The sequence below is a fragment of the Syngnathus acus genome, chromosome 12 (assembly GCF_901709675.1).
Source record: "Syngnathus acus chromosome 12, fSynAcu1.2, whole genome shotgun sequence".
NCBI lineage: Eukaryota > Metazoa > Chordata > Actinopteri > Syngnathiformes > Syngnathidae > Syngnathus > Syngnathus acus.
This window is the reverse complement of record NC_051097.1, coordinates 10,276,609-10,299,132: the sequence shown is the minus strand read 5'-3', so window position 1 is coordinate 10,299,132 and position 22,524 is coordinate 10,276,609. Positions and strand designations below refer to the sequence as shown.

The 22,524-nt window shown below is 44.3% G+C and overlaps 4 protein-coding genes and 1 long non-coding RNA gene across 9 annotated transcripts; 2 read left to right on the top strand and 3 right to left on the bottom strand.

Annotated features, from left to right (window-relative positions):
- Positions 1-418: 418 nt before the first annotated feature.
- Positions 419-3,563, bottom strand: LOC119131178 (bile salt-activated lipase-like). The gene is made up of 11 exons (XM_037265385.1): positions 3,437-3,563; positions 3,180-3,327; positions 2,548-2,667; positions 2,230-2,427; positions 2,020-2,150; positions 1,842-1,949; positions 1,646-1,760; positions 1,351-1,537; positions 1,080-1,277; positions 776-985; positions 419-697 (listed from the first exon to the last, which is right to left on the bottom strand). Exons 1-11 carry the CDS (start codon positions 3,500-3,502, stop codon positions 517-519), a joined length of 1,662 nt encoding a protein of 553 aa, XP_037121280.1. The 5' UTR covers positions 3,503-3,563; the 3' UTR covers positions 419-516.
- LOC119131184 lies at positions 3,222-12,452 on the top strand. Its single transcript, XR_005099606.1, has 4 exons — positions 3,222-3,358; positions 3,439-3,580; positions 6,209-6,283; positions 11,915-12,452. It is a non-coding gene; the product is annotated as an uncharacterized LOC119131184 (long non-coding RNA).
- Positions 4,088-7,673, bottom strand: gtf3c5 (general transcription factor IIIC, polypeptide 5). 2 transcript variants are annotated; one of them, XM_037265386.1, is made up of 11 exons: positions 7,344-7,673; positions 6,963-7,161; positions 6,688-6,886; positions 6,400-6,589; positions 5,719-5,823; positions 5,350-5,464; positions 5,000-5,080; positions 4,823-4,911; positions 4,608-4,690; positions 4,391-4,530; positions 4,088-4,330 (listed from the first exon to the last, which is right to left on the bottom strand). In XM_037265386.1, the coding sequence occupies exons 1-11, from the start codon at positions 7,545-7,547 to the stop codon at positions 4,158-4,160; spliced, it is 1,578 nt and encodes a 525-aa protein (XP_037121281.1). In that variant the 5' UTR covers positions 7,548-7,673; the 3' UTR covers positions 4,088-4,157. The 2 variants fall into 2 exon arrangements, with proteins under 2 accessions (XP_037121281.1, XP_037121282.1); XM_037265387.1 differs by having other exon boundaries at positions 4,088-4,327.
- Positions 10,741-13,765, bottom strand: gfi1b (growth factor independent 1B transcription repressor). The gene is made up of 7 exons (XM_037265388.1): positions 13,576-13,765; positions 13,219-13,301; positions 12,805-12,960; positions 12,519-12,739; positions 12,231-12,368; positions 11,856-12,021; positions 10,741-11,583 (listed from the first exon to the last, which is right to left on the bottom strand). The coding sequence occupies exons 2-7, from the start codon at positions 13,292-13,294 to the stop codon at positions 11,405-11,407; spliced, it is 936 nt and encodes a 311-aa protein (XP_037121283.1). The 5' UTR covers positions 13,295-13,301; positions 13,576-13,765; the 3' UTR covers positions 10,741-11,404.
- Positions 13,766-14,717: 952 nt separating this feature from the next.
- On the top strand, positions 14,718-22,383 carry tsc1b (TSC complex subunit 1b). Of its 4 annotated transcripts, none has more exons than XM_037265604.1 (22): positions 14,718-14,979; positions 16,237-16,450; positions 16,526-16,629; positions 16,695-16,847; positions 16,910-17,054; positions 17,129-17,283; positions 17,360-17,433; positions 17,498-17,676; positions 17,744-17,862; positions 17,929-18,094; positions 18,164-18,285; positions 18,351-18,438; positions 18,508-18,615; positions 18,732-19,365; positions 19,432-19,445; positions 19,544-19,710; positions 19,801-19,983; positions 20,060-20,170; positions 20,251-20,373; positions 20,452-20,654; positions 20,739-20,900; positions 20,965-22,383. In XM_037265604.1, the coding sequence occupies exons 2-22, from the start codon at positions 16,342-16,344 to the stop codon at positions 21,581-21,583; spliced, it is 3,738 nt and encodes a 1,245-aa protein (XP_037121499.1). In that variant the 5' UTR covers positions 14,718-14,979; positions 16,237-16,341; the 3' UTR covers positions 21,584-22,383. The 4 variants fall into 4 exon arrangements, with proteins under 4 accessions (XP_037121499.1, XP_037121496.1, XP_037121497.1 ...); XM_037265601.1 differs by having other exon boundaries at positions 14,719-14,979; positions 19,432-19,475; XM_037265602.1 differs by lacking the exon at positions 14,718-14,979 and adding an exon at positions 15,172-15,411 and having other exon boundaries at positions 19,432-19,475.
- Positions 22,384-22,524: the final 141 nt, after the last annotated feature.

Here is a 22,524-nt window from a genome sequence, read left to right as displayed (position 1 = left end):
AAGCGCGTAATGCAAATAAGAGTGTGATGTCGCTTTTCGCGTATTGGCTGACAGCATCCATAGCCCTCGTTAGGATCGCTTTGTTGCGCTCTCTTTGGTTGAGATGTCTGCGGACCTGAAAGAGGAGAGTTGACGCGGTTTGTGGACGAACTCGCTGACCCTTCCGTATGAATTCCCAAGCTAAGTCTTTGTTCTTTTTTCTTTTCTTTTTTAAGAAATACGATATTTCACGCGTGGTTGTGGAAAAAATATAGATATTACACGTGATGGTAACTTATTAGAAATAATCACTTGTTTCTCAAATGTTTTCTAGATATCAGAATCCATATTTTCGTCTTAATTGTTCTCAGCAGCAATGAGCTTTACCTGATTTTGTTTGGATTGACATTTTAGGTTCAAACAAAGCTCCTTACAAAGCGAAAGATTGTAAAAACGTTTATTGTTCACAGTGATGTGTTCTATATACAATTTCAATTGAAACGAATATTATATGAATATTATTAAATGTGTTGGTCTTCATTCTGGGATGTTTATTTGGAGGTTGGGCAAGACGCTCGTCCAAAAATGTACATAACGCATCCTCATCTTCTGTCTGATGTAGTTCTTATCCATATTATGATTGATCTCCAGATATTGGTGTCCATTGGTGAATTTAGGCCAGATGGCGGGTACGCTCAAGTCTCCTTTGTTGGGATCTCTATAGCCAAGATGCAAATCAACATGGGAGATCAATTACATTTTGATCAGCTTTCCAATCGAAAGGAATATAGCTTACCCAGTTTTGGCAAAGTTGGTCCAATAGGCAATCATGTAGCGAGCGACGTCACGATGGCGAGGCCAGTAGCCCAGCGGCGTGCTCAGAGGTTTTCCAAAGACGTACTGGAGGTCATCGGCGTGGTCGGCGCCCATCCAGCTGGGATACGGCCTACCGATGCCGCCCATGCGGTTGGGCTCGGAGAAGAGATACGAATAGGTCCTGCCGGATCTTTAATCGGACAAGAAAAAAAAACGATATTCTAAGTCTGGCCCAAATCATTTCAATTTGTTCTTTGCAGATTCTCGCAATCATGATTCCTCACGTGGCATTGGCGGCGTGAAGGTAAAGGGCGGCCTGCGTAGAAACCAGGAAGATGTAATCTGTTCCGATATCCACGATGGTCCTCTTGACGTCCTCCTTGCTGGGATTGCTGGCCCATGTTGACGTGTACAGGGAGTAAGCTTCATCCAGTCCGACTTTGTCTTGAGTGTAAGTAGCCAGCAGCCTCTTCATGTCATCACTGGCGTTCAGCGATGAGAAAATGTCACATTTTCCAACGTCTGAACTCCCGCCGAGAAATAGCAAACACTTACATGGGCGTGTCTACGAGGTGGGAGTTGATGGAAGGGATGTCTATTGCCGTGAAGAAGTGTCCATCCATGTCGTTGACTCCAGCAATGTAGTCGATCTCGGCGGCATTGTGGAACAACTTGGAAGGCTCGTCGGGCAGGAAATCTCCATCGATGACAGCAGACAGGACCAAGTTGTTTACCAGGGGGGCTGAAAGAGCCAGAAAATCTTTTTTTTGTCTGATACTGATTAGAAGAATTCTCCTTTCTAGTTTAACACACTGAGAGTAAACGACCAGAAAGAGAAAAAGTTGTTTACCATCTGGTGAGCTGGACAACTTGAGTGCACCTGCTTTCGTGAGGAGCACTGGATCGGTCATCTTCAAACAGGCGGCCATTTTGTCATCTGTGGGACAGTTGACCTTAAGAGCAATCTGAGAAGAGCGGAGGAAATAATTTGTCATTTGTCAACCGGAATGAATGTCAGGAAGGCGTGTCCAGGAATGTTTGTGTACCTCCTCTGCGATCTTGCGGGGGTTCTTGATGATACCCCACGGGCAAAGAGCAACCCCGCTCTGGGAGATGGCTCTCTTGATGACACCTTTGTTGTGAGGGGTGAGGGTCTGTGAATGGAGATGACAAATGTAAGATGGCTGCTCGGTGAGGATGTAGAAAGACAAGTGAGCGTCCCACCTGGAAGCTCACGCTAGCGCCACCTGCAGACTCCCCAAAGAGGGTGATGTTGTCTGGGTCTCCTCCGAATGAACGGATGTTTCTGTGGACCCAGGCAATGGCAGCCTGCTGATCCCACAGACCGTAGTTTCCTGGCGAACATAATTTTTGTATATTTATGATTATTTTTTTAAGTCTAGCGTCCCGGACGCAATCAACACTAACTGGCACCTGGTAAACTTGAATCTCCAGTGCTGAGGAAGCCCAGAGTTCCCACACGGTATCCGAGAGTGACGACTATGACATTTCCTCTAGCTGCGATCTCCTGCCCGTCGTAGAGATAATTATTCAGGAAGTTAGCCCCCATCGAGCCTCCAGCCAGGAAGCCTCCTCCATAGATCCAGACCATGACCGGTAGATGGGTCGACACTAGCAAATGAAGATAATAGGAAGTATGACAGAGGGGCCTTCAAGATTAATTAGGCTTTAGGCGGCCCATAAAATGAAGTTGCCACTCCCTGCTCAGCATAAGCTTCATTTATTATTTACCTGATCGGCCATGAGGAACCCAAATGTTCAGGTAGAGACAGTCTTCACTTCCTCTCATGTCAGTCATGAGAGCGTTCAACTGAAGGCACCGCTTCCTGTATTCGGTGGCCTTCAGAACACCTGGTCAAAGACATATTAAAAGAGCTATATCATGCTATTTTTTTAACTTTCTGCGATAAATGGCATGTATCACAATCAGCACAATGGCGAGCTAATTTTGAGATTTTATTTTGGTGGCTATTTCTCTAAACCGGAAGTAAAACGCTTGGGTCACTAAAACCATACGATTGACTTATGGTGCGTTCAGTGACCTCTCATAAAGTAGGACCACTTAAAACTACATGGGAAAAAAAAAGAATGCACCAAACAGAGATGAGTAGTACGTGAGCACATTGCAGAAGGTAGTGGAAACATTTTTGATCATTTATTTGATGTATCAACTGAGATTTTGTGTGTCTGCAGGGGCGGTACTGAGGCGGCTCCTCACATTATGATGTCACAAAGTGAGGACTCGGTAGTTTTCTATAGTGTTACTTGACAACAGTAACAGATTTTGTTTTGTCAAGCCAAAAGTGTAGTGGCCAAGCGACCCACATAGGTTTATCTCGATAGATTATTTTTACGCAACTCACCGTCCCAACCAGGGTGACGCTGCGGTTTCTCAAACCTTCCAGGAAGATCAGCAAACGGAACCCCTTTGAAGACGTCCATGTGGTGCCGGAAGCCAAGACGGATGTTCTCGCCTTCCACCATGCCGCCCTCCGTGTACACCACCCCCAGCTGAAGATGCAAATGACCATCAGACATTTGGGTATTGTGGAAGTTCATCAACATTTTAAACCGTTTTCTGTCTGTCTGAATGAAATTGGACATCTTTGAAATGACTTACAGAGGCGGCAGACACCGTCTCCAGAATGACGGCAACGGTGAGCAAGATGGCCAGCTTCTCCATCATGACCAGAATGAGTTCTTCGATGACTTGGTCGCTGGACTTTTATAAAGCGGACACACCCCCGGAGCCACCTATGAAAATGTGAGTTATTTTCTCTGAATTTGTAATGATGTGTGGCGAGGGAAGTTGACACAGCTGTGTTTTTAACTCCAAGTCACACTGCAAAGTTAATCATCACACTCATAGTTTTATCAGAAATGAACAGCATATCTTCACACCGACATATTTTTTGGGGGGGGCAGATTAAATTTATTTTAGCCTGAAACCAAAAAATAAGGTTTAGGACAAGAAAACGGCAATTAATTGTATAAGTGTGACTTAATTTGATTAAAAAAAAAAAAACACTGGTCAGAAGCAAATTTTAATGATGACTTTATTTTTGTGTATATTGTTTGCTTCAAAAGGCTGCATAACAAAATAGCAAGTTTAGTCATTTTTATTCAGTAGAGTGTAATTTTTTTCTTTTATTTATAGATCGGTATAAACAATTTGATAATTTATTTATTTGAGACTTGGGACTAGACTTTTTTTTAATGTGAATCAAGCATTCATAAATGATCAGAAAGAGGGACACAAAGTGATACAAACTACAAGTTTCATTTTTTTATTTGTGTAGAAGCAAAATAAACAGAGATAATTGTCATAATATTGTCTTTTGTCACATATAATCCAATATTTCAGTCTCCATCTCATTTTCACTTCCCTCTGATGGCTGATACACTTCATCCCCTTCGCCTTCCTCGTGTTCATAATCATCATCATCATCCTCGCTGTCGACTTTTGAACTCTGTGCCGTCTGTTTCGGTTGCAAGGTGTGCTTTTCCAATGCTGCTGGAGAAAATATATTTTTAATAACGGGGCAAAAAAAGCACACTAGTTTCATTTCCTTACGCGATTTGTGCTCTCGGACAACCTTCTTGACCAGAGACGAGATGATGTCCCGCAGCTTGTCTGTTGTTCCCACGGGACACCAGCCGTCACGCTCATCGCACACTTGTGGGTTGTTATTCTGCGTGATGATTTCCTGGATGCTGGACACATACGGCAAAAATCAGGAGTCCACTATGAACTAAAAAAAAAAAAAAAAAAAAAAAAAAATGCAGTGTACCTTGGCACATGCAAGTCACACAGCTGGTAAAACATCTGCCGGTTAGGCGGTAGCATGCCCTCTCTGAAAATATAGGCAGAGTCCTGGAGACATCAAACAATGCACAAATTAGTATCAATGATATACATGTAAAATTTATTGGTTAGAAGCTAAAAATTGTCAAAATAAAGTTAAATCAATTTCAATTGCAACCCATAGTGATGATGTCAACTGACCTCTAATTGATAAGAGATTGGCACTGGATCTTTACTAGTGCCTGAAGCCTCCTGATTTCGAAGTTCTGACACACTGGCCGGAGTTGGACCTGGGCATAAAAAAAAAAAAAAAGCAACATTACCATAATGATTCGTGCATAATGGTAAATTGAGACTGGAATAAGTGCATCCACTGACCGGTCTTGTTGAATGCTATCGGTAGCGTGTAGTTCAGGGAACTCCTCTTGGGCTTCACCAGTAGCTCAGATACGACATAAACTAAAAATGCAAGACAGACAGAAACCCAAAAGTCATTTTTTGTAAATTTCTTGTCCCTTGTTGATTTAATAAAGAAAATAGCACTGCATAATTAAAAAAATAAATTAATGTGCCAACCTTGGCCAGCAGGAGGCAGTATAATACTGTACTTTAAAAAAACAACAACATTATATTCAATATTTGAACATAACACAAAAAACAATTCAAAAGTTTTAACCTTTGTATGACACCAATAACAACATTCCGCCATTGATCATCTTTTTAATTACCGTTTTTGGTGCTACAGCGCATCCTGTAGTTGAGCATCTGGTAAATCTTGGACTCGACTGTCTTTCGAGGGTCGTAGCCAAATCTCACCCACAGGGTTCTCCATGGTCCGGTCACCTTGATAAGAAATGCGATGATAGTTTTTATTTTATTTATTTATTTTTTATTTAACAGATAAATAACAGAAGATAGGAAAATGCTTTGATTTGAGTTTTTAGACCGCATCCGCAAGAATGCAGAATAAAAAAAATAATTACATAATTGTTGTTTGTCTTTCACCCGTCTTGGGGTGAGTGGGGGTAGAAAAAAAAAAAAAAAAAAAATGTACGAAATGATGTTTATTCTTTATCAGGCACACGGTGTCAACTCACCATGTAATACGCCACGACCGGCAGGAGTCTTTTGAGTTTTTCCGGGTGGATGTTAAGGTTGGCCTTGACGGCATTTCGGGACCAGATGGGCCGGCTCTCAAACATCTAACAACAAAATTTAGGCTTTGAGATAAGACAACAGCCCAGCAGAATTATGGAAAAAAAAAAATGTCTGCTTGCCATGATATAATATCGCTAAAGCAAGGTCACTGATGGTGGCGCAGTGCGAGATCCCACACACCCAAACAGAAAATTCATTTTCTGTACTTGAGTTCCATTTTGTCCAACGATTAGCCACTTTTATTCATTTTTTAAAAATCTTTTCCAAATATTAGATTGAGATAAAACCTTTAAAATCCTTCTTGATCATCAAACAAGTACGCATTTACTGTAATAGACAAGAATATTATCCAACATTTAGTTTCTACTGATTGAAACCTTTTGTAGCTTGATTTCTCCCTAACTAACTCCTTTTCCTCTTCTCCACTAGACAAACTACACTTCATGATCCCGGCAAGAAGTTAATTTGGCAGCAGTCTTTCTGATTCAAGTCTGGACATGGGAGGTAAGAAGTCCAATCGATGAGATTGGAACTGGTAGCAGTCGAAATGATCATGATTGATTATTAGAATGTCGGAAGTGAATTGAGACTAAATATGAAAAGTGATCAGACAAACATACCGCCACTAGTTTTTCCTCACATTGGAGATCATACTCAGTCGTGGCCATGGTTTTCCATTTCACCCGAGCCGTCTCCTGAGTTTCGGTGGGAACCTCGGGATCGGCGAAAGTGAGGAAAATGGCGTTATGGGGCCGACGGGGTCTGTTCAATCCAATGAAATTTGTCTTGCTCTGGAAATTATCAGCTTTCCTGTTCCAACAACCGAGGAAAAGTACAATCAAGATTTTTTTTTTTTTTAAGTTGGAATCGCTCTAATAAACAAAAGGTTGACCACACGAGGGACTTACTGCTTGTTAAAAACATCAGCTCGGTAGAAATAATCAACTGGTGTGTCGAGACGTGAGAAGATGGTCGGGGGAAGGAAGAGCGGCATGGGCTGCTTAAAAAACTCTTCTTTCTCGGTTTTCTTAAGGATGATTTTGTTGTACAAAGATGTGTGTTCTCCATTTTGGGAATGCACAGCAAGGCACTGATAATCCGCCATCCCTGCAAGAGACAAACGGTCACTTCTTAAAAGCAAAATAGAAACATACAAATTGTGATTTAGACTGAGTTGAATCACCTTGAAATTTGTACGTTGTCCCGATGACTCCAAGTATCTCCATGTTGATCTCAGCAACTTTGGAATCTCTTTTTCGGACTCTCCTTCGCACACGGAGGAGAAGATTGCTGGATGAGAAGCGGTTACCGCACAGAGAATGACAGAAAGGGTCCTGGGGTCGGTAGCGCAGCTCTAGTCGCAGATTCGGTTGACTGAAGGTCTAGGAAAAAAACAAAAACTTGAAATGCCTTATGTGGAGTGATCATATAGTTCAAATTAATTGGTTTTAGATGCTCTAGTTCAGATCATGAAAAATGGTGGCGCATCGTTCTGCTTGCATCACAAACCTCTCCACATGCCCGATCTGATGTTTTGCTCTTTTCTTAATTCTACTTGACTTACTTCAGAAATATTTCTTGCACCACCAAGCGTCTCTAGCATCTTGTCCACGTTGGAAACTAAGCCTGGATACTCCACGCATACCAGCTTGTTATCGCGCAACTCCAACGTTGACGAGCTGCCAGGCACTATGTCCTCATTATTCGAATCGGAAAAGGAAAGTTCTTTCAGCGTGAACCCCGAATTTATATCTCTAGAATCCGCCATTGTTAACAATTCACCATATTTAATACGATCTAAATACAGCCGGATGTGCGGATATGTACTAATCTCTAGGCAACCTCGACTGCATGTCGGGAAGCAGCAAAATAATTCCGGCTAGAAACACTAATCGTCAACTATAGTTCCAGGCCCCATGTTTACGTTTTGATTAACCAAATGAACATTTTTTTTTATTTTAATGTTTGGCATCATTAATTCGTTGATTTGATATAATACTCTTTTGTATCTATATATGTCGTTTTTTTTTTTATTTCCACGAGATATAAAAGGCTGAATCACCAATACAAATATAACCTATTTTTGTGTATAAAACTTATCCAATTTATATCTATAAACACGCAGTTGATTACATTTGACTGTATTTTATATATTTTTTAATCAACTGTGTATCGAACAGAAAGAGGCGTCATTGCGTCATATGGCCGCACGATGGCAATGTAAATTCAAAAAAGGAAATTGTATGACGCTGCAATAGTTGAGTTAAACGGAATAATTTATGCTTATTTTCAATGTATAGTATTAAACAGTTAAGAAATGACATCTTTATTTCCTCATCAAGTTTCCATTCACATTACAAATGCAGACGGGATAAATAAATGTGGGCTTTGCAGGAAGAAAATAAATACCCTTAGTTGCCTTGGAAAGCATGTCACTTTTTCTTTCTAATGGATACAAACAAAAACTGTAATGACACTTAATGCATTTTGTAAAATCTGCTAAAGTGACATTGCTCGAATTGGCAGATGGGCGAGGATTGGTCCAGAGGGTCCCAAACACTGACTGACAATCAGTTGCGTGCTGTGGTGACATGTTGACGTGATGATCGACTTGTTTGAGTTTAAATGTTTGACACTCCTACGTCTTTGGGTGCTATCTCTCGCAAAGCCTTGTCCGCTCCTCCCTGCCTCTTAGCAGGCCTGCTCTGACCGTTGAAGTGTGCGGAGGCCATGATAGCATTATCAGACACCCTTTGCTGCCTGGCTTTCACTGGAAGAGCCTGTTGCACTCAGATTTCATGTTTTTTTTTTTTTTTTGGATGCTCATGCTTGCTTCTCAAGTGGCACACTCCCCTATGGCTTGTTTTAGCTTTAACCTGCAGCTGGCTGGTTGACAGTTGGGAAGGTAAAATGTGGTCACTCCGCCCATATTTGGTATGTTTGGGTCCCGCTAACAAATTTGGATGTATGTATATATTTCAACAGCGATGATCATGTGGTGACTAAACAGGAAACTGATCTTCCCCTGCCATCACTCACTGCCAGAGTGTCCTTGAGCCATGTCATGTCATTGCCGCACTTATCTGCGGACGTGCTGAGCCACAACACAGTGACAGCGGCAATCAAATAGTATCACATCTGCACGTTACAGCAGACGTGATCACACGGCAACTTCCGTCATGTGGAGGAAATCTGCTGACAGTTTCAATTTGTCAGAGGAATGCAAACAAATTCCTCCCCAAAAGTTTAACATTGAATATTTTTTTTTTTAGAAGCTATGGGAAGATAATTATTCCTGTCTGATTTCCCGCTCTGAGTTCCGCAAATTTGCCAGCCCTCGGGCACATGGTTGCACAAACCAGGCGCCGCTTATTTGCATGGGGAACATTTGCAAGACAAATTTGCATCTATGCTCCGTCTCCGGGACTGATGTGGGTGTCTTGTGTTTATCCAAGGAGATTGGAGGGACAATGTTCAAATTGGATTCAGGTGTTATATTTGGCATAATAAAAAAAATCTTATTTTTGTGTCTTTACAATAGTCCCACTTTTTTTTTTTAAATTCACAAAGCAGCTTTAAATGTACTAAAGAATTTTTTTTTAATTTTCTGCAGTGTCGCAAGTGAACCTTTGAGCTGCACAGTTAGGAAGCAAATCAAGTCCTAAACATTTGCAACTTTTACAACACCCGGAGCAACATGCAAATGTACTTCTACCTTTTCTACTTTTTTTTTTTTCTGCTTATTCAGCATTTTTACACATGACGCTTTCTGGTGCAGTCTTTTTCTCCCGTTTTTCCTGAGGCTATGTGTGCCCCCCCCCCCCCCCCCCCCTATTCACAACCTGTGTCCTGTTTGCACGCCCCACCCACAATCCTCCTCTTTTCTGTTAGTTGCATGTGTTGTATTTTGATTAGCTAAGGTCTCACTGCGAGCAGGATGTCCCCGGCAGCCGTGTAACTGTTACACATGCAGACACAGGGGGCCTTGTTTCCTTTACGATATCCACAAGTTTTGCATAAAGACCTCAGATTTGTTTGCCCGACCGTAAGCCTCCACATCTGCTTCTCTTGCCCACGCAGACACTGATTTAAAATATTGACGTTACACTGCCATCTTTTATTTCCCGTCTGGGCCTTAAAGCGGCATTTGAAATCAAATTCAGTGAGCTGCGCAAACGTTTTTTATGATCATGAGACAGCAGCAATGCTGGAGTGCTTGAATTTGATGCATCCATAAATATGAAAGTACAAGTCGGCGTCACGTATATCTCCCAGCGATGCTTCATCCTGTTTCTTAGATTAAACAAAGCTCGCTGATGATCAGATTTGCCCGAAGCATCTTAAAGCGCTAACTGGTTTGGTGTTTGAGGAAGGTGGTGAGTTTTCCTTCCAGACTGTTTGTTAAAGTAAATCCAATGTGCTGACTGGGTGTGGTGACGGTTGACTAAGTCATCAATCCCCTTTTTTTTTTTTTTTTACAGCCTATTAGTTAATCCCTGTATCCCAGTCAACTCGATGCACTCTGAAGACCAGGTGGCAAGAGTGGACCTATGTGTGTGTGGCTAAAGTTTGATAACGCCTCACTTGATAGTTTGTGAAATTCTGATTTCCAGCTGTGATTACAGTTCTAGTTGTCAAATTAAGAGGACTGAATCGAACCTGTTTTGATTTCTTTGGGCTCATTTGATTTTAGTTTTTAGTAAGATAGGAGGCAGTTCATGAAAAAAAAAAATCTCATTTGACAAAAAATTACAGGGCTGATTTTTTTTTTTTTTTAATTCTAGTGGTTGCGTTTCTTACTATTCCTAATATTACGCTCTTCTCACAAATAAGACGGACTGGATTACATTACACATATTCAATGAGAACAATTTAATAACTATTTTACATTTTACTGGAAGAGTGCGTGTGTGTGACCTCTTGCAGTGAGCTGAAAACACAAACCAGAACGAGCTGGAAAATTCATGTTGACAGAGTTTATCACATCATTTTACTAGGCTAACAGTTGACATGTATTTTGCCCTGGAGGGAACAGGATAGAGCAACCACAGCTTCAGCTCATTCTTTATTTTCACACACACAGAGTGGAGTACCTCACAAAGACCATTTACAATTCTCACGTTACATCCATACGCAGTTTAAATTAGAACTCATAGGTCGCTAAGCAGAAAATCTCTTACGTGTTAGCTCCATCGAGGTTATCCGGTTCGTCTATGAGGGCCTCAAGTGTTACGGTCTTTGTGGGACAAAATACAAGAGTATTTTCTTGCAAAGTAAAACATTTTGTCTTTGCGAGTTCCCATTATGCCCCTTGATCAAAAAATCCCATTGCGCCACAATTTAGACCCGCTTTTACCTGGTTTAAAGTCCCCAAATTCGCGTTAAACGCTAACATTGTAAAGGGACAAGTCTACCTCAGGTTTCATCGACTAAAGGGTCCAGCCCTAAACAGGTGTACTAGAATGAAACCTACCCATATTTTTTATTTTGAATTATTTTCAAATACTTCAACACAAATATATGTGTTACCTACATACTGTCAACGACAACACACATTCTTATTAGGGGGGCTGAGCACTTGTAAAGTTCAAATCTTAGCGCCGCCCCTGGACAATCCCGCACGTGTCACTTAATGCTGTGTTGGCTCTCCTGGTGCCGGCGAAGGTCCACTTTGCGTTGGAAGCCTTTGGAGCAAACGGCACATCCAAACGGTTTGAAGCCGGTGTGCTTCCGACTGTGGGTGATCAGGTTGGAACTTTGGCTGAACGCTTTACCACACACTTGGCACTTGTGGGGTTTCTCACCTGAGAACAAAGTGTAAAAAAAAAATCCAGGATTATTTTCCAATTATTTGTTTAAAGGAGCAGCTGTCTACTTAATACAAATCACTCTGCTTCTGGAAAATCAGGTTTTGTCGCTACCCCTTAGGTGGGAGCAACTGAGCGTAGCATAAAGATAATGTTTACATTTCTATCTGTTCCACATGGTTGGGTTAGGTTTTGCTTATAGCTCTTGGAAACATGACTTTTCAACCAGACCATATGATTGATTTTTAAAAATGGCAGCAAAATCATACCGGTGTGAATATATGTATGTTTCTTCATATCGGACTTCTGATGAAACCTCTTCCCGCAGAACTGACACGGGTACGGCCGGGTGTCCGAGTGGATGAGAAGGTGCGTGGACAGCGTGGAGGAGCGCTTGAAGGACTTGCCGCACATCTTGCACTCAAAACTTTTTTCCTGGACAAACACGGAATGTGTCACGTGGTCAGTGCAAGAAGAACTTCAATCAATTTCAGATTTTTGAGATTGAGGATTATTATTTCATTTTATTTTATTGAAACATTTGATTATTTTATTAAACATTTATTGAAAAACACAAAATAACATATTTTGCCTTCTATCATAGCGACCATCTTGAATCATAGACCCTATTTCAGAAATCGTACCTGGGAGTGAACATTCATGTGTTGCTCGAGACTGACTGCGTGGCCAAAGGTTTTTCTGCAGATGCTGCAGCCAAAAGGTCTCGTTCCGCTGTGGGACCTCCTGACGTGAACTTCCAGGCCGTGAGGTGTTGAGAACACCTGAAGCACAGACAACAAAATTGCAAATCGTGATCCTGAACTTACTGGCATAACCTGTTTTCACTTTCAAATGTTGAATTATAATTTACCGAGTGTTCATTAGGTCATTTCACCGTCCTCCATGTTGGATGAGTTTCATCCTCGACGTACCTTATCGCAGGTGATGCAGTGGTAGGTGTCGGAGCTTGCCGAGTAGTGGGTACTGCAGTCGAGCGGCTGCTGGTTCTGCGGGCTGCGGCTGATGTGCGTGTTGTACAAAGTGGCGGCGTGCTGCAGCACCGTTGGGCTGAAACCCAACCGATACGGAGAAGGAACCTGCTCCCCCCAATAGGCCGGCTTGTAGTAAGAAGGGAATTCTCCCTTCTGAGGGTCTGACGACAAAGATGGCATGAGTCCTGGAACTCTACTGACGCTTGTAGGAAAATGTGCTGCTCACCTGTTGCGTAATATGACTTTGTGGGAGCCACAGGGGTTCTGGTGGGCTCTGCATGCACAGGTACAGGACTCTGAAGTTCTTCCTCTGCTTTTCCTACTGGTCTGAGGTCTGTTTGGGAATGCAGGCCCTCAGATTGAGGCCTCTGAGGTGAGATCTCTGTAAATCCAAAACGATGCAGTTTGATTGACTTGAGCTTGTAAGATCATTTTGGTTCATCAAATGAAAACTCAGAGCCTATAAATCAAAGCAAACTCCTAATTTAATCTTCACTTTCATTGATTTTAACTTGAGATAAATTTGTCCAAAATGGGTTGTGGATAATGATGAAAAGAGTTGAACAGTATACTTTCTAATAGTTTCTAAGTTATTGCAATTAATGTAGGCATTTTTTCATAATTCATGTTTCAAAGTTACCTGTCTCATCTTCATATAATCTATGCACATTAAATGACGAGCTCCGTTTGTTTTTCACCAGGAAAGATCGAGGCATCTCGACTCTGTAAAGCACAAATAACACGTACGTCAGCTCTTTAAAAAAAAAAAAAAAAAAAAAAAGTCTTCAGTAAATATGAATTTCAATTTACGTTAAACAAAGCTTGTGTTTTGTCAAAAGGGAAAAATACATTAAGATTTTAATTGGGACACCCAAATCTCCGTAAAGGGAAGCATAATAGTACAGTAGTAATAGATCATACAATATTGTCAAATTTTATATGATATTTAAGGTAAAAGTGAAAAAAAGTAAACCCATCAGTTAAAGTAGAAACTCACCTTAACAAGATCCAATTAAATTGTTGACTTCGTTCAGCTCTTAGTGTGTCTCACCCAAATTAAAATCCTTTCCTTCAAGTCCCAAAAGCAAACCAGCGTAAAAGCATCGCACTTGTTGCTCTTTCTTTTTCTCCCCTCCCTGATTTCCAATCAGATAATTCCGCCGGAGAATCTGACTGTGGTTTCAACCAATGGTAGAGCCAACCTGCAAAAGGCAATTTGCGTACAAGATACACGGGGCTTCTCCTACCTGTACAGTTACATTAAATACACAGCTGCAGGGCGGGGGGTGCAATATGGAAAGAAAACTGCAAAAGTTATACAAATTTATCAAACTTTAATAGAGGCGGATGAGTCATTGCTTGCAGATGCGTTTCAGGCATTTTTGTTTTTTGGAAATTGCTTATTTCAACTCTGAAATACAGTCACAAGTAGCTACAGACAGAAGTTGTGTTTTCTTCGAAAACTGTCTTTTTAAAAATATATTTTTGTGTTGGACAGTGTAATACTCAAATCTCCGTGCGGTTTAAATGGCAACAGGGTCACATGAGACCTATAGCACCTCCAAAGATACACACACCAAACCAGTCTGAGAGAATATATCGACTTTTAATTCTATTTACTGGAGAATACAATATCATAATCAATGGTGACCGATTTCCTCACAAGAGCGCAATTCCTAAGCCATGGTTTGAATTATAAAGTGGCATAAATATAGCAATAATAATAATTATTATGATAAGAAGAATATATGGTCACGAGTACTAGCTCGTCAATTACAAATTTAATAGTATATATTTTGAAAACGTGAAAGGATAAACGGCAATATGTCAGATTGAGGCTCAAAACAACTACAAGTGCGACATCCTGTGGACAAAGTTGGTATTGTGCCTTCAACAGTGCATGACTGAAAACATAGTCTAAAGTCACAGAGTACCGTGTTTGTGCTTTGTTACTTCCCACCACTGCATATAAATTCAAAATATTCACAAAATTAATTTATTTGATGTAAGTTTGTTAAGGCAAATTCTTCACCGAACGACGTCATCAATGAAGTGTCTGCGCGTGCGCCGTCAACATGTGGGTCACGCGAAACCGCATCACACAAACTTCAGACATCCGCCAAACGAGCCGATGGGACAAACAATCACGCGCTAGCAAAACAGTGAACATTCTTATAGAGCCCGGATTAAAATCACCTTGACTATTTTTTTACCACAGTCAGCTATTTAATTCATAGTGATTCATAGAGAATGAGTTAGGCAGTTTTAGCGGAGGAGATTTCAGGGCGCTAACTTGTGGGATTAGTTTGCGTGCAGCCTTTCAGCGGAAGCCGATTGTTGTGGGATGGGCTGTGAGGTGTTCAAGATGGCGGCGCCCTGTGGAGTGAAGCTACTCTAACAGGTAAACAGCATCGATTATTCTCATCCAGACTCATTGTACAAAAAGAATCTCAACGCATTCACATTGCGTTATGAACGGGTGATTGCACGGCTCGCTTTCCAATCATTTACTATGTCTGACAGGCAACATTAAATTCCGTACGAGTCCGGGACGCTGCTGCCAGCTAACGTTAGCGCTTGGCGGTGAGACCGACTTGTTTTTGTAAAGAGCCGCGATGATGGATTTTCTCCAGAGGTTGCCCATTCAAGCATTTCGTGGAACTTTCCCCCCGTGTGGTGTTGGGTTTGAGGCTGTGACCGCTTTGCGGTGTAACGGTAGCTACATATTTGGATAATCGGATGAAGTAAACCCAACCCTGGCCATTGTTCTCTGCGAGTTGTTTACGCCAAGCAGTAGCAGTCGCAGCAGCAGCAGCAGCAGGAGCAGACAGTGGTCAGTGCACACACGCGTACACGATTTGGGACATAAGAAAAACATGCAGACGAGCCTTATGCATTGCTCTCAAGATGAACGTCAATATTTTTAAGACTCTTGTTTGCTGCACCTCATTCCGATGTTGCATTTTTCGCCTTGCGTCATTGCTGGGATATTTTAGGTGTCCTCGTGACAGGTGTTCCTCAATCCAAATGAGAGATGAAACTGTACGAGTGCTCATATATGGTGAAATATCTTCGGATTATCACAGTATTTTGAAAATAAACCGGTGCTCATTCTTGTCAACGACTTCATCATCTTGAGGTGATATGATGACATAAAACTCTCCTGTTGTCAGCTCGTCTTCATTTATTTTGCCCTTGTCTGCTACCTATTGTTTGTACCCCTTTTACACAGTGCCCTCTTGTGTTCAAAGTGAGATACCACATAACCGCACTGTCTTGTAGCAAGCTACATTTGAATATACTTATTTTATTCAAAGTTATAGCCAAAAAAGCAGTGCTCCTTATGAGATGTTTGTTCGGGAGGTTGTTGCTTACAGCTCGCATGGGGCCAAATGTAATCTGGAAGCGCCGGTGCCGCATAAAGGACCTTTTGTGTATTCCCGAGCATTCCCAGGCTGTCCGAGATCCCAGCGAGAGCGTCTGTTGTTGCTTTCACTGACCTGTTTCTGCTGGTTGCTTGCTTACACACCTCAAAGTGACCATGACAGTCATTTCCTTCCTTTCATACGTTATACACCTGCTTGCTTGTAGTAAATACATTTACGCCTGCTGTCTACAACCCGAATCTTCTTTTGACTCATTTGCCTTCATGATCCAGAGGTGCCTGGAGACTGAATTGGTGGGTGGCCCCAAGAGAGTCCTCCAGGCAGGAAGGAAGGAAGGACGTTAGAAGGACTCTGCTTCCACCAAGAACACTGCCACCATGGCGAGGGAGCAGCCGAGCACGGGGGACCTCCTCCCGCTCTTGGAGACCTCCGACCTCCACCAGCTAGAAGAGATCAGAGGCCTTATTAATGAGCAACTCAGCACGGGTATCATCGGTTATTTATTTTTTTGAATTCATCTGCTCGTATGTGGGTGTGTGAAAATGTGTCTTCCGTTTGCAGAACGAGGGTCTGTGCTGCTCAACGGGCTGGTGGACTACTTTTTAGAAACAAACTCCTCAGAGGCCATGCATATCCTCTGCGCAGTCCGAGAGCCACACGACAAGGTGACAAAACGTTGAATATTCATCGGCGCAACTTCATTTGACCGCTTCCTACTTGGCCCTCACAGCACCTTCTGGACAAGATGAACGAGTGCATGACCAAACAGGCGTGCCGGCTGCCCACCCTCACCATGCTCGGCCACGTCATCCGCAAGCAGCCGTCCTGGATCCACAAGATTGCCCGATACCCTCTTCTGCTCTCGCTGCTCAAATGCCTAAAGGTAGACTTTTCTCCGAGTGGAAGTCAGAGCAGATTTCAAAAAAATCCGATTCCCTTTGGCAGACTGATACGGATGTGGTGGTGCTGATAACTGGCGTGCTGGTGCTGATCACGCTTCTTCCCATGATTCCTCAAGCGGGAAAACAACACCTGTGGGAGTACTTTGACATTTTTGGCCGCTTGGCATCCTGGAACCTCAAAAATCCCGGTGAGTGATTCCATTTCAATCTGGATGGGTTCTGCTCGCCACGTTGCTCTTGATGATTCTTTTTTTCCATTCAGGTCACATTTCAGAGGTTTACTTGATCCACCTCCATGCCAGCGTCTATTCGCTCTTCCATCGTCTGTACGGCATGTACCCTTGCAACTTTGTGTCCTACCTGCGCTCGCACTATAGCATGAAGGAAAACATGGAAACATTTGAAGAAGTGGTCAAGGTGAGCCACGACCACACGTTTATTTCAAAATGTTTTTTTTTTTTTTGGACATTCATCAAAATTGCTTTTTACTCAGCCAATGCTTGAACACGTCCGGATCCACCCTGAACTGGTGACAGGAACCAAGGATCATGAGCTCGACCCCACCAGGTAGGTTTCACAGGCATGTCCATCTCTTTGCTACGGAATCCTGATTTTTAATTCTTTGCTTCAGGTGGAAAAAGTATGAAATCCACGATATCGTCATTGAATGTGCCAAAGTGTCTCTGGACCCGAAGGAGGCCTCCTGTGAGGAAGGATATGCCACCATGCCTGAGAACTTCTACCCTCAAGTCCATCTGCGACCACAAGACTGCACTTCCAGCCCTTACACGGACCTCTACAGCAGCTATGGTTTGTTCAAAATTCTGATGACAAATTTGAAAAAGAGTTTATGAACGCTTTGCCTTGTCGACAACAGGAAGCTCTTCATCCACTCCGTTCTCCACTCCACGGCAGCCGCTGCCTCCGCCCCTGTCTTTGCCCCCCCTCTCAGGGACACAGTCCAACAACCGTAGCCCACAGACCACCAAACGGCAGGTGAGAACTTTTTTTTGGGGGGGATGCCATCCTGGGGGCTGTTCCCACATTTTCTTTCCCCAACAGAACTCCACCTGTGAAGCTAACGTCTCCAATGGCGGGAAGGACCCACTGTGGAGCCCTTCCTCTTTGTGTGGAATGGCCACGCCCCCTTCATCCAGGGGCATGTCGCCCAACTTTGAGCTCTCCCACAGTGCCTCACACCTTCCCAGCCGCTTCCACTGCACTTCCGGTGACTTCTCCGAGTTTGATTTGAAAGAAAACAATTTTCCTGATTTATTTATTTATTTTTTGCGCTCAGGAGGGAAAGGAACATCTGCCTCCAGTACTCCAGCCACTTCATCACCGCCCCCCACCCTGTCGGATGACTTTCCCATCATCTCCCTACCGGCCAACACGGTCCACTCCAGTCCACCCAGAAAAGTAAGCCATATACATAAATAGACTTGACCATATGGTATTCAAAAACAACACGTATGACTTTTCAGGAACGCAGACATGGCGACAGTGGGAAACCAACACTGGTGAGACAGGAACCCGTGAAAGACTCTGAGAAAAGCGGCGCGACAAACAGAGGTGTGTTCCCATGTAGCAAACTCGTACGTTGCCAAGTTTAGTTTATTCATGATCGACGCATTTGATTAGATGCCGCAGACGCGGCGAGCGTGTCCATGACGTTGACCGAGCTGTCGGTTTTCATGAAGAAACAAGAGTTGGAGCTTCAGCTGAGAACGGAAAAAGAAAAAGAGGAGGGTGAGAACGCAATTATTTGTGCTTTTTTTTTTTTTTGGAGGATCACAAACCCCGAATGTGTCGCGGCAGATGTTTGGCGCCTAATCCTACTTTTTCCTCACTCTTCTCTTTCGTAGCGGCTATCACCGAGGAGCTGCTCAAGATCACAGAGGACAAGCAGGAGCTTTCAGGCTTGAGGGGATTCGACTCCCCTTTCTACCGCACCACCGAGACTCTGACCGGCTGTCAGACGCAAGACAAGATCGTCACCAACAGCCAAGTGGGCGGGGCCATCCTGGACCTACGCCACGCGGTGTCTACGCCGGACAAAGCGGAGAATAACACCAGCGCCAGTGACGTCGGGAGCGAACAGGGAGGGGGAGACAGCCGGAGTTCAGCCGGCGGCCTCAATCAGTCCTGGCCCTTCCTGTCAGGTTTCACCCCTATCGATCACCACCTCCACCGGAGCCCCTCGGCCCCAGAAGAAGAAGCGGGAAAGTTTGCCATGTTCTCTCCAAGCCCCTGCGGCAAGACCCCGGCGCCGGTGCCGTACGAGGTGTTCTTTGACCTAGCTCTGCCCAGGGCGGCCTCGCTTTACATACATCAGAAGACATCGGAGGCCGTCCACAAAGCGGCGCTGGAGAGGCTCTCGAGACGGGAAGAGGGGCTGGAGGACGGCGAGGAGGAGGGGCTTATGACCGCTTCACCACTGGAGGTGCTGGATCGCCTTGTTCAGCAGGGGAGCGACGCCCACGATAAAGTCCTCAAGAGGTCAGACTTTGTTTGTTTGAGGGATTTGCATAGAGATGACGAGACAAACTTTGCTTTCGCCTCCAGATTACCTTTGCCAAGTAAGTCAGCTGACTGGACGCACTTTGGAGGTAAATCACTCTCCCGCTCGCTCGCTTGAACAATGAAAGACAAAATGAGTTTCCGCCGCTCTCCTCAGGGTCGGCTCCATCCGACGAGCTCCACACGCTGCGGAGCCAGCTGCTCCTGCTGCACAACCAGCTGCTTTACGAGCGCTACAAGCGAGAACAGCACGCCGTCCGCAACAGGCGCCTCCTGCGACGCATCATCAACGCCACCGCGCTGGAAGAGCAGAATAACGCCATGGTGGGTGCGCACCTGTCACATGGTCCGGCTTGGAAACGAAACGAAACATGCCCTTTTAGTATTTAGCTACGTTTGCGCACATTTCTGCAGAAGGACCAGCTGAACCTGCAGAGTGTGGACATCTCGTCCCTGAGGGAGAGTCTCCAGGTGGAGCAGCAGCGCTACAGGCAGCTGTGGGACGACCGCGAGACGGTGGTGACCCGTTTGCACAGTCAGATCCGACAGCTGCAGCAGGGGCGGGACGACTACTACACCAAGAACCAGGAGCTGCAGGTACATCGTGACGTTGTTGTGATTCTGATTTTTGTCTGGTGATCTTTGGAATTATTATTTTTTTTTATGTTTGCAGAGCAAGTTACAAGAGTGTCAGAAAAGGATGGGCGAATTAGAGGCGGAGCTTCAGGGGGCGAATAACAAAGTCTGTCACACTGGGCACCTGCTCAAACAGATGACCATCAAGGTAAACATTGTAGGCTTTGAGAAATGGCAATTTCAATTTAATTTTTGATTTTTTTTTGGGGGGGGTCATGCATCCTTCAGTTACGCAACAGTGAGGGCACCCAGCAGCAAATGAGCTTCCTGAACAAACAGCTGCTGCTCCTTGGGGAGGCACACAAACTCTCCATGCAGGAACTGAAGTTTGCAGGCGCAGATAATACCAAGGTATGCTGCCAAGATGGCTTCAGAAACGATGAAAAAAATACTCACAAGGCATTGATCGCTAATTCCTACCATGTGCAGCGACCCAGCAGCCACGAGGCCCAGATGCTGCAAGTGTCCTACAGGAAGGAGGTGGAGACTCTGAGACAGAACCTGCTGGTCCAGGGCCAGAAACTGGAGGCAGCGCATCAGAGAGCGGCTGAGCTGGAGACGCTCCTCTCCAAGAAGGAACACCTCATTGCAGAACAGAAGAAGTTTCTTGAGGATGTCAAATGTCAAGCAAAGTGAGTTCGTGAAGGGGTAACTTCTACTTTCTTTTATTTCACATCTTGTGATTTTTTTGCCCCCCCCCCCCCCCCCCACACCAGGGCAGAGCTGCAGGCCTCCGACAGCAGGTACCAGGCTCAGAAGAGAATCGCCCAACTGCTGCAGACCGAAATCCTGCAACTGTACAGCAAAGTCGAGATGGAAGTTCCAGCTAGCTTGCCGCTAGGGCTGAAAGCTGACCGACATGCGCCTGCCGATTCCAGGTTTGTCAGTGTGGCTGTATATGTATAATTATTGAGATGATTTAAAATCCCTCTTCCTCCTCAGCAGCATCCTGGTGCCCGATGGACCAAGTAAAACTTGCACCAACGAGGTGATGGACGGTCGACCACCACGACGGGACTCCCACTGCGGCAACGGCAGCACTTTATTAGCAGGGCATCTCAAGGCGAGCAAATCTTCCAAGAGCACCGCCAACTCGGTCAACGGCAGCAAGGAGTGCGGCCCGTCTCTAATGGCGGACCTCCCCCTGTCCTGCCCCCGCACCAACCCGCTGGCAACGTTGACGCCATCCGACGCCCCCCTCACCGTGGGATCCTACCCCAGTGCCAAGAGCTTCCTCGGCATGAGGGCGCGCGAGCTCTTTCGCAACAAAAGCGAGAGTCAATGCGGCGAGGAGGAGGAAGAGGACGAGCAGCCGTTGAAGGCTGAGCCGTGCGCAGAGCCGCCGGGTCCTGGCGCCCGCCTCAGCCTGGCGCCCGCCCCGACTGCGACCCCGAGCCCGGCCGCTCGACCTGCCAAGACTTCCTCGGAGTCCAAACAGCAGGTCCCCGGTCATGAAAGCCCCCGCAGGAAGATAGGGCGGGGCTCCTTGGGGACCGGGCGGCCCCGGCAGCAACAGCTTAAGATCATGGACTACAACGAAACGCATCATGAGCACAGTTAGGAAACGCGACATAGCCGCCGGCAAGTCCAAAGCTAACGTTTTAAAGGATTTACAAATAGGTCAAAGTAATTCGTCAGCAACTCTTTGAAAGTCAGTATTATTTGCTCCGTTCCTCTGAGTGGACAACAGGATACCCCCCCCCTACTTTTTTGTTTTTTTGTTTTCTTAAATCAATTCATCCACAAGACTTGTGGACAAAACTATATATCGGCACCAGAGATTCTGAACGTGAACTCGGTTGCGACGATGATGCTTTGAGAAAACATTCGCAAAATGTGAGCCGAAAATTTGCAAAGTGTTTGAAATGAATGACTATTTATGCCTTTTTTTTAACAAACCGCAGCACATTGGGACCTGTTTTTACTCTTTTATTTCTCCATTCATCACGGATGCTCACACAAATTTGGTTAGAGATGACACAATAAACAGCTTGGTAAGCTTAGCATTGCTCCATCATATTCTTCATATTTAGTGTGACAAAATGCGCATTCTGTTCCTCCCCTCTCACTTTGGCACCAAACCGCTGCACAAATAAGTTTTTGTCTTCTTTCTGAATCCTGTTGTCCACCAGGATCTGCTGTCACGTTCTTCTGCCGCGCTATCATTAGCATGTTCAACAATCCACTTTAATTGCCAACCGTAGTCTATACAGCAGCCTAAAACAGAAGGTACAATCTGCACAAACTGAAGAAAGCAGGACTCTCTAATGGGTGACATGGCAAAAAACAGGAAGTTCCTAAAGCAGTGGCTTGTGTTTAACTGTGAACAATAAAGGTCGTCTTCAATGTTTTGCACTACAATATTGAGTGTTTTGTCCTTATGCTCATTAGGTGCACCTGCTACACTCTTCTGCCATATAAACAAATGAAAAATATTTTAGTAAGACATCCATCCATTGGCTGGAGACCAAACGTCCAGCCAATCACAGGGCACTAGCACTG

What these genes read in the sequence shown, in the direction of transcription:
- gtf3c5 (XM_037265386.1), bottom strand. Translation starts at nt 7,547, where the DNA reads ATGGCGGATTCTAGAGATATAAATTCGGGGTTCACGCTGAAAGAACTT. An exon ending in GTGAGGAAAAACTAGTGGCG is followed by an intron (nt 5,824 to 6,399) that starts GTATGTTTGTCT and finishes TTTTGTTGTTAG; the next exon opens with ATGTTTGAGAGCCGGCCCAT. An exon ending in TGTCCGAGAGCACAAATCGC is followed by an intron (nt 4,331 to 4,390) that starts GTAAGGAAATGA and finishes TATTTTCTCCAG; the next exon opens with CAGCATTGGAAAAGCACACC.
- tsc1b (XM_037265601.1), top strand. Translation starts at nt 16,342, where the DNA reads ATGGCGAGGGAGCAGCCGAGCACGGGGGACCTCCTCCCGCTCTTGGAG. An exon ending in CATTTGAAGAAGTGGTCAAG is followed by an intron (nt 17,284 to 17,359) that starts GTGAGCCACGAC and finishes CTTTTTACTCAG; the next exon opens with CCAATGCTTGAACACGTCCG. An exon ending in CAGGCGCAGATAATACCAAG is followed by an intron (nt 20,374 to 20,451) that starts GTATGCTGCCAA and finishes TACCATGTGCAG; the next exon opens with CGACCCAGCAGCCACGAGGC.
- LOC119131178 (XM_037265385.1), bottom strand. Translation starts at nt 3,502, where the DNA reads ATGATGGAGAAGCTGGCCATCTTGCTCACCGTTGCCGTCATTCTGGAG. An exon ending in AGACGGTGTCTGCCGCCTCT is followed by an intron (nt 3,328 to 3,436) that starts GTAAGTCATTTC and finishes TTGCATCTTCAG; the next exon opens with CTGGGGGTGGTGTACACGGA. An exon ending in CACCTCGTAGACACGCCCAT is followed by an intron (nt 1,278 to 1,350) that starts GTAAGTGTTTGC and finishes GCTGAACGCCAG; the next exon opens with TGATGACATGAAGAGGCTGC.
- gfi1b (XM_037265388.1), bottom strand. Translation starts at nt 13,294, where the DNA reads ATGCCTCGATCTTTCCTGGTGAAAAACAAACGGAGCTCGTCATTTAAT. An exon ending in ATTATATGAAGATGAGACAG is followed by an intron (nt 12,961 to 13,218) that starts GTAACTTTGAAA and finishes TTGGATTTACAG; the next exon opens with AGATCTCACCTCAGAGGCCT. An exon ending in ACATACATATATTCACACCG is followed by an intron (nt 11,584 to 11,855) that starts GTATGATTTTGC and finishes CTTTGTTCTCAG; the next exon opens with GTGAGAAACCCCACAAGTGC.